Here is a 9,885-nt window from a genome sequence, read left to right as displayed (position 1 = left end):
TTAACAGCTTTTACTGTAATCCATCGATGCTTATAGATTGTTAGTAACTTAGTGTACAGTGCAGGTATGCAGAAAAAATATTAGCCCTCGGATGGGTGTGCATAATGTACATTTAATATTTTGTGCAAGTATTTCTCAAACATATGTAGTTATTCCATCTTTTAATGTAATGGTATCATTAAAAGTTCAAAATTCATTGTTTAAAGTGAACCAGCCTGGTGTGGTGACTTCTTGGCTCCTATGGTACCATTTTGGGCCATAATAGAATGCCTAGGCCTGTTTTTATTTTTATTTTTTTCACCCGCCCGCCCGCTCCATTATTCTGCTAGAAAAATCCATTAACCAAGAAATTAAATTGGTGTGGCCTTATTGTGTCAATTTCATTGTTTCCATGTGTCACTTGTTACAGGGCATTCCTGAAAAGCAGAGGTTTTAAATAGCACTGAGGTTTCTACCCTGTTGAAATAAAACAGAAATAAATGAATAAACTTCTAGTGTTGTTTATGTTTTTCTTTTCTATCCTGCAGGGTACATGACTGACAGACAGCCACCATGCTGCTGGTAGGACTGACAGGCAGTATAGCCACAGGGAAGAGTACAGTGTCAGCCATGTTTAAACAACTGGGGGTTCCTGTAGTTGATGCTGACCAAATAGCAAAGGATGGTAAGAGAAGTGTCTTATGATTACGTTGTATCAAGTTGTAACATTTGGGGGCTTATAGGCGCTACCAACTGACCCAGCCGATGGGTCTAGACCTTTTCGGCCGAGTGATTAGAGCATCTGGTTATGAAGCTCCGGTGCCCGGGAGGTTGTGGGTTCGAACCCCGGCCCAGGACCAGAAGGGTTTTTATTGGCTCCTCCTGTTTCTTACAGTGGTTTCCACACCGGCCCTGAGAGTTCTGGCAAAGAGTGCCGCTCCAGGGATGTCGAATTTGGAAGATTCGAGGACGAATCTTTAAAAGAAAAGGGGGAGTAGTGTAAGAGTGGGGGGTTTATAGACGCTACCAACTGACCAGGCTGATGGGTCTAGTCCTTTTCGACCAAGTGGTTAGAGCGTCTGGTTATGAAGCACTGGTGCCTGAGGGGTTGTGGGTTCGAACCCCAGCCCGAGACCAGAAGGGTTTTTACTGGCTTCCCCTGTTTCTTACAAAGTTTCCATAGAATGAAGTATAAATGTATGGTGCAGGTTAAGTATCTAACACTAATTTTGTGAGATTTTATGCATCTCTCTATGGGAACTCACTTTTTTTCTGTTAGCCCGGGTGCCAGACCCATAGCACACTGGACTGAAGTATCTCAGTGAGCCTGGGTCTGGTAGAAAGCCTTGGGAAAGGCTCTCCAGCATAGGGAGGAGAAGCTGTGATTGATGGCCGCTCACACCACAGGTAGTCTGTTACATGGTACCACCATTGGTCAGCAGGAGACAATCTTGGGCTCAACAGTTAATCAATTTAACCAGTCAATTTTCTAGTATCAGTTTTCTAGGTGTATTTGGAGTTTATTTTCCAAAATAACAGCAGAACTTAGTTTAACAGTAGAAGTTGTGTACAACCCAAGCTTTCCTGTTTGTTTAGGTAACAGTCCTCTAACACACCAGGACAAAATACACATTAGGCCACACCAATTAAATTTGTTGGTTCTCGGATTTTTTCAGAAAAAATATGAAACGACAAGGCGAAAAAAAATAAATTTAAATAAAAACAGGTCTAGGCATCCTATTATAGCCCCAAATGCTACAATATGAGCCATGAAGTCAACAAAAAAGGCTGGGTTAAAATTTAAAGTATAAATTTTGAACTCTTAATCAAACCACTGCATTAATAGATGGAAAAAACTATAATAACTAGGAAGAAAAGGAATTTCCTCAACTGTTGGGGGCAAAATATGAGCATTTTTGAGTTGATTCAGAACCAGAATCTTTTTTTTTTTTTTGCAAATCAGAAAAAAATGAAGAGGCGAATCCGAGAACCAACAAATTAAATTGGTGTGGCCTTATCTACAGTTTTATCTCATCTGCTGGTGGCCACTGTCATTCAAAGATAAAGTTGCAATGGGATGTTTTGACCAAATACTGAGCGTTTGAATGACAGGTCCATCTGATCCTACCAGACCCATGCTCACTGAGATGCTTTGTGCCCAGTGTGCTATGGGTCTGGCACCCAGGCTATTTTTCTGTTAGATTTGGCAACTTTAGTAAAAGAAGCGTGCATCTACTTATATTCAGTAACAACTGTGGACAAACATAATGTATCACTTCTAAAGTACACATAAAGGCAGTACCACCCTATAATCACGATGGTCAAATTTGGGCCCAAATATTCCAACCTTTTCATCGAACAGAATCATGTTCGATATGACGTCATTCGAATCGAATCATGTTCGATATGACGTCAATCGAACCGAACGTTCGTTCGATCCGGGGTTATCCGCGGTCATGTACAGTAAACCCGCGGCTTCAAGCCCGTTTTTACACGGGTACCGCCTAACAGTAAAAAATCCACCTTTTCACAGATATAAACCGATTTCGGGACAGTATATCTATGCCCTGTTTTATAGTGGATATGTAACATGTAACGAAGCTACTGCCGTCATGGTGTGTGACCTTGAAGATCGTAATTGTTGTTTACGGGGATATAAGTTACCCCCTGCACTTACTCACCCTGCCTGACATGCGTGCAAACATGGTATTTAAACCGCAAGAAAAACAAATTCAATTTACCTCAAAAACGTTTTGAATTGAAGGTAAAACAAAAATCTCGATCTGTGTCGGACGGATTTTTTAAAGATGGCGGCGCTCTGGAATTATCCGCCTTGGAAGTTGAAAAAGTGCATTTTTTGGCGAATTTTTCTACCTTAGCAACACTTTAACTTTGAAATAAAGAAAACTGTCCGACTCAAATCTTAATTTTGTTATACTGTTCTCTAAAATGCAAAAATGTGGAATTTTCGGAGAGATTTGGGGTCGGTTTAAATCAGTTGTTTGGATATTGACGTCGATTGTTCTAGAATAAGCATTTGACGCGTTGAGAGTGATTTCACGCACATTTAAGCATTGTAATAAAAACACCAACATTTGAGCTATATGCAGTGCGGATTTTATCACATTTGGACAAGAGAGTCCCCGTGAAACTGTTTATAATTGATGAAAAGAATGTTTACCGCTGAGACTGGCACCACGGAAGCCGCGCGTGGAACCCCGGTAACCTGATACCCCTCCGTAGAATTGGAAACTTTACCCTAGAAATTGACCGCCGTGAATAACACCATCACAATTAAAATTGATAAGAGTTATATAAGACATAAGACAAAGTATGGGCCTAATCAAGACTTTGTTTACGTTTTTTAATGTTTTTCATTAAAACTTAGTCTTTGTGTAACAGCGGGAGGTTTATAGGCGCTACCAACTGACCCGGCCGATGGGTCTAGACCTTTTAGCCGAGTGGTTTGAGCATCTGATTTTGAAGCTAACCCAGGACCAGGGGTTTTTATCTGTTTCTACCCGCTCCTCCTGTTTCTTACATTTGTGTCTGACAGTCCAGCTGAGTAGTACTGTTAGCAGCTGTCCTGTATGCAATTTCTTGTCAGGTAGAATGGAAAGAGTCTTGCAGATTTTCATAGTAAAATTTTTACTACTAAAACAGATAGTACTAGTATTTCTTGTCATAGGTACTACATTGTAGGTCTAATAACATTGGGGTCGTTAAGCTTTAGTTTATAATAAAATATGATTGAGGTCAAATCTGTTGTGGGGTCGTGTGGCGTAGCGGCAGAGTGCTCGACTCGGAACCTAGAGGTCCCTGGTTCGTTTCCTGACATGCCACTGATCTTGTGCCCTTGGGAAAGGCACTTTACACGAGTTTCCTCACTTCACTCAGGTGAAAATGAGTATTGTATTGTCCTCTGTGTTGGTGGCGGCATTAATATAAGTTGAAAAAACTTGAGTGTGCCGTCACCACGTCTTGTGACGTACATGTACATGTTGTTGAAGAGGTTCATCAGTCACGTAGAATTATCAGTTAGTAGTATATTCCTCAATCAGTGACTATTTTGATAGGTAGAAACACTTACCTCCAAATTTTCAAAGTCTCGACCTAGTCTCATGTTCTCGCGAGACTAGGTCACTCCATGATCAAGAGGTACATGGAAAATTTGGAGGTACATGTTTCTATACCTATCAAAAGAGTCACTGATTGAGGAATATACTACTACTAACTGATGGATATGTTGGAAATTTAAACAAAAAATTGTTGTACCTTTGACCTTCACAGTTGTTGAACCAGGTACGCCGACCTTGAAGAAGATCGTGGCACATTTCGGCTCTGAGATTCTGCAGGAGGACGGTCGGCTGGACAGGGACAGACTGGGACGGATCATCTTCAGTGACAGACAGCAAAGAAAGGTGCTGAATTCACTGACTCACCCAGCTATACACAGGGAGATGGTCTGGCAAGTCATCAAACTCTTCTGTCGAGGTACAGTTAATAAGTCAATAAGTTATTTAATTAACATTAAACAATCAGCCAGTTGCTTATTCTGCACTGGTTCATGTACTGGGTATATAATTATATATATACAATATGCAGGTTAGTGCAGGTAGAATTGAAGCTATGCAGGTTTTTCTGATGTCTACCTGCACTGGTCCATGTACTTGGTATATGCAGGTTAGTGCATGTAAAATTGAAGCTATGCAGGTATTTCTGATTTATACCTGTACTGGTGCATGTACTGAGTATATGCAGGTTAGTACAGGTAAAATTGGAGCTGTGCAGGTATTTTTATGTCTACCTGCACCTAACCTGCACTGGTCCATGTACTGGGTATATGCAGGTTAGTGCAGGTAAAATTGGGGCTGTGCAGGTATTTCTGATGTCTACCTGCACCTAACCTGCACTGGTCCATGTACTGGGAACATGCAGGTTAGTGCAGGTAAAATTGGAGCTGTGCAGGTATTTCTGAAGTCTACCTGCACCTAACCTGCACTGGTCCATATACTGGGTATTGCATGTTAGTGCAGGTAAAATTGGAGCTGTGTAGGTATTTCTGATGTCTACCTGCACTGGTCCATGTACTGGGTATATGTACATTTGTAGGTTAGTGCAGTTAAAATTGGAGCTGTGTAGGTATTTCTGATGTCTACCTGCACTGGTCCATGTACTGGGTATATAGTAGGTTAGTGCAGTTAAAATTGGAGCTGTGTAGGTATTTCTGGTGTCTACCTGCACCTAACCTGCACTGATCCATGTACTGGGTATTGCATGTTAGTGCAGGTAAAATTGGAGCTGTGCAGGTATTTCTGATGTCTACCTGCATCTAACCTGCACTGATCCATGTACTGGGTATTGCATGTTAGTGCAGGTAAAATTGGAGCTGTGCAGGTATTTCTGATGTCTACCTGCATCTACCCTGCACTGGTCCATGTACTGGGTATATGCAGGTTAGTGCAGGTAAAATTGGAGCTGTGCAGGTATTTCTGATGTGTACCTGCACCTAACCTGCACTGGTCCATGTACTGGCTATATGCAGGTTAGTGCAGGTAAAACTGGAGCTGTGCAGGTATTTCTGATGTCTACCTGCACCTAACCTGCACTGGTCCATGTACTGGGTATATGCAGCTTAGTGCAACTAAAATGGGAGCTGTGCAAGTACTAGTATTTCTGATGTCTACCTGTACCTAACCTGCACTGGTCCATGTACTGGGTATATGCAGGTTAGTGCAGGTAAAATTGGAGCTCTGCAGGTATTTCTGATGTCTACCTGCACCTACGATGTAACCTGCTGTGGTCCATGTACTTGGTTTTGATGTACTCGTATCATAGCTCTCTTAACCAGGTTTATTTTGTATTTTAATAATCTGTTTAGATTTTCTGATCATCAGATCTGTTATGTTTTTCTCTCTTCTAGGTCACAAATATGCAATACTGGACATTCCCCTGCTGTTTGAAACGGGCAGTAAGCTGCACAAGTACCTGTACAGCACAGTGGTCGTGTCATGGTATGTTATAGAATCTACACTTTTAAAGTTAAAACTTTTGAACCAACACAATAAATGTCTCTAACCTAGTAAGAGCTTTCCACCAGTCACTCTGGTCTTCCTCAGTAGACTGACCAAGTGAGGCTTGTCACGTGGCTTCTTTGAAGTGTGACATCAACACTGGGTCAATCACTGGAAGACAATGTCGGCCCCTGTTGCTAGGGTGATGGGTCTTGTTCAGGGCCCATCACCCTTCGATTCACTAAACCGTGACGGGGGCCGACATCACTACCAGATACATGGTTAATGCTGGTTGAAGGTATTCAATCTAGTTTCAGGAAGGGGAAAATTGAATTTTCCAAGTCAATTTTGTGATCATCATTCTAATGAAGAAATATGTACAGCTTAGATGGATATAGATAGAACATACCATAGTTTGACTAATCCTTTTTGTAACTTAAGAATGCATTTAGCCCCACTGGGGCATGAATATGCAATAAACTTCATTGTCATTGTCAATGTAGTAAAAGTTGAATCAACCCTATCCCATGGCATACTGATATCTGTGAGGCATAAAATGTGAATCTGACACCGATGGAAAATGGTTTGTTTTGATCATAGGATGGTTCTAGCTACATGTATATACAGGCAGTATCCAAAAATGTAGCTTGTTTTTGAGCTATTTCAAAGGTTTGAGATATGAAATCCAAATAATCTACTAAAAATTGTTTAGTAAATGACAATCTTAAATTGATTTCCAAATCCATAATATTTTTGCCACCTTGACACTGTGTTGGATGCCTTGAATTCATAATTATGCATTTTTTATTATATGCAGGGTTGTCCAAAGGTATACATATAAGCTTTAACAATTTGTTTTCAGCCCATGTCTGCCTACATATAATATTCTGTTTTACCTGCTAAATCTCCTGTTTTATTAGCAGTAATATTAAATTCATTAAAATCAGTAATCCCTGAGGTTTGTACACTTCAGAAATAAAGATGTACAAAACATTATTGGGAAGGTTTTAACTACAGAAATTGAGAGTTGGCATTCATATTTTAAGGAATGCATTGTACATTTTGTCTTCATTTTAGTGTTGAGAATATTTTTGGCGACGTCTCAGGGAGCAGCCTAATGGTACAGTATTGTGTGCAGTTTGCAAGAATTCTAGGAATGGTACAGGCATTTTGTCCACAGGAATGGAATGTCCACAGGCATGTCTCTGACCCACATCTATGCCCACATTCCTGGAAGCCCTTGGGAAGACCTGTCTGCCCCAGATGGCCCTACTTTCTGTGACCCTGGGCTCATTCACTATACACTCCAAGGAGGAGTGCACTGTATCTGTCTAGACTAACAGGTACCAAGTCTTTCTCAAAATCATGAAATAATGGCAGTACCATGCAAACAATAACCCTAACAGCAACAACAGTCGCCATGGCAATGTATGTTTTCATTGCCAGTCTTGTTTCTTTCTTTTTTTTTCAGTGATGAGGAAACACAACTTGAGCGACTGATGGCAAGGAACGATTATGCAAAAGAAGTGGCGCAAAAAAGGATGCAAGCACAAATGCCGCTGTGTAATAAAATAGAGCTTGCCGATCACATCATTGAGAACTCTGGAGACTTACAGTTTACTAAGGAGCAAGTCTTGGTGTTACATCAGCGATTGTGTACTTCCTACAAAAGAGTAGTTTTCATAGTTGTATTGGGCATACTTGTCCTACTGTATGCAGTATTCTTCCTCAGAAATATATTAACTCGTTAAAAAAGGAGGCTTTTAAATGTTTGGAATCTTTGAATATTGTCATTGTGAATGAATGAATGGATGTATGAATGATGAATGGAGACCTTTATTGTACAAATTTTAATTTGTAGGTACTTAAAAGTACCTACTGAGTTAAGCAAAGGTCAACTTAGCACTAGCACTATAGTCTATTAACTAAATTCAACTTCTCAATCACTTCTATGTGATGGTGAAAAGGTAAGAACAGGCATGTTACATGTAGGTATACAGGCCACACCGATTTAATTTGTTGTTTCTTGGATTCACCCTGTCCATTTTTTTCAGATTTGAATTTTTTTGTTCTAAAACAATTTCAGGTGTATTTTGGTCCCAACGGTTGAAGAAAGTCCTTTTTTCTGTTTTCTTAGCTGTTAAAGTTTTTCAATGTAAAAATGCAATTTTGTTTCATTAAAAGTTCAAAATCTATTGTTTTGATCTATTGTTTTGATTATAAACTAGCCTGGTATGTTCACTTCATGGCTCATATTGTAACATTTTCAGCATCATGGGGTGCCTTAGCCTGTTTTTTTTTCGCCCTGTTGCTTCATATTTTTTTCTGAAAAAATTCGAGAAACAACAAATTAAATTGGTGTGACTATATATAGGATAAAAAAAATGAAATGAAAATCTGTATTACTTATACTATCAGGTGTATAAAGTAGGAAAACATTGTCATTTTCAGTCTAGAAAGTTAAACTCTGTTGTACAAACTACATTCTACATGTACTTCAAAATGATGTTCAATCTTCTAAATTACAGTATGAACATACAGTAATAAACATTTTGTGTCTTCACTGTTCATAAAACAAGATGAGTATCATAATATTCTTAGCTATTAGCTAATAGAGAGCATCCGTGAACCGCTCACGACCAGATGAAGAAGAGCTAATAGTTCAACTTCCATTATGCACAAGCTGTTATACATTATACCTGCCATGGAATAAAGTTACAATTAAAATTCTAATGTTGATTTTAATTCCAATTCAAATGCTGTAAATTGATTTTTTTTTTTCTATTTTGCATCTATGTTTAAATTTCTCATTGATGATGCTAAGTTAAAGTAATGTTAATCTGATGTGGTTTTTATAGGCCTACTTGCTCAGACGTATTCGTGTGAAGGTTGCGATGCAGCGCCGCCTTACAAGTTACACCATAAATGCAGGTTTCCTGAACTGTTGTGACTCCTCTCCCACCGTCAGATTCAGTACTGTTAAGAACCTTGTTGAGAATAGAGATGTATGTTGGTTCCTGTCTCCCCTACAGAAGGCCTGTGGGAATACGCTTCAAGAAGAGGTTTGGGTTTTGGGGGTATTTTTAGCGTGTTTTCGGCTTTTTTTATCGGGGTTTCTCTTTTGCACTGAATTTTTTCCCACTAAACCCACGTTTAGTTTGGGTTTGGTGGGGAGAAAATTCAGTGCAAAAGAGCAACCCCGATAAAAAGCCGAAAAACACGCTAAAAATACCCCCAAAACCCAAACCTCTGCTTGGAGAGTACTGTGGGAATAGAACTTTTAGATACTCATATTTCCGGATAGAACTGACGAATTTTTATGATTGAAAGCTTGAAATGTAGGAAATGCCACATCGAATCTAATATGGACGCATGAAACAGGCTCAAATATGTAATATGGATATATGACAGGTTTTGAACAGTAAACGTTCGATTCTTTTTACCATTTTTTACCTTAAAAACCTGTAAAAGCTCATAACTTCTCGTAGAAATGATATATCGAAATAAAATTAACACTTTTGTAATTCTTGGTTCCTGCATGTTTTTATCAGTCTATCAAGTAAGCCATATTTGATTATTTACCACTCCTCTTTGCGTTATAAAAGGACGCGGTCCATATGAGGTCAAAGTTCAAGGTCAGATAGCAAGGTCAAATCTGCCAATATGCAACGGCTATCATATAAAAAAAAATTCCACAGACACCCTTCTTTTCAAAAATCATAATGAGAATTTGCCACCTCAGTTGGTACCAATATCTCTTCTGGCCAATGGACTAATAATATATTGAATGAAGACCTTTATTGTACATTTGTGTTCTACAGAACTAAGTACAGGTCGCATGGGTACAGAACATGAACATAAACATATATACATTACATACATATGAACATAT

At 39.3% G+C, this 9,885-nt stretch overlaps 1 protein-coding gene across 1 annotated transcript in view; it reads left to right on the top strand.

The window, feature by feature from the left end:
• Positions 1 to 8,063, top strand: part of LOC109474740 (dephospho-CoA kinase domain-containing protein-like) — a 12,513-nt gene extending 4,450 nt beyond the window's left edge. The window contains exons 2-5 of the mRNA XM_019775098.1: positions 528 to 664; positions 4,270 to 4,473; positions 5,903 to 5,993; positions 7,465 to 8,063. Of these exons, the coding sequence (XP_019630657.1) occupies positions 553 to 664; positions 4,270 to 4,473; positions 5,903 to 5,993; positions 7,465 to 7,744 (687 nt within the window). The 5' untranslated portion in view covers positions 528 to 552 and the 3' untranslated portion in view covers positions 7,745 to 8,063. The remainder of the gene's footprint in view (positions 1 to 527; positions 665 to 4,269; positions 4,474 to 5,902; positions 5,994 to 7,464) is intronic.
• Positions 8,064 to 9,885: the final 1,822 nt, after the last annotated feature.

This window comes from Branchiostoma belcheri, unplaced genomic scaffold (genome assembly GCF_001625305.1).
Source record: "Branchiostoma belcheri isolate BF01 breed outbred unplaced genomic scaffold, Haploidv18h27 scaffold313, whole genome shotgun sequence".
Classification (NCBI taxonomy): Eukaryota; Metazoa; Chordata; class Leptocardii; order Amphioxiformes; family Branchiostomatidae; genus Branchiostoma; species Branchiostoma belcheri.
This window is presented reverse-complemented; position numbering and strand designations above follow the sequence as displayed.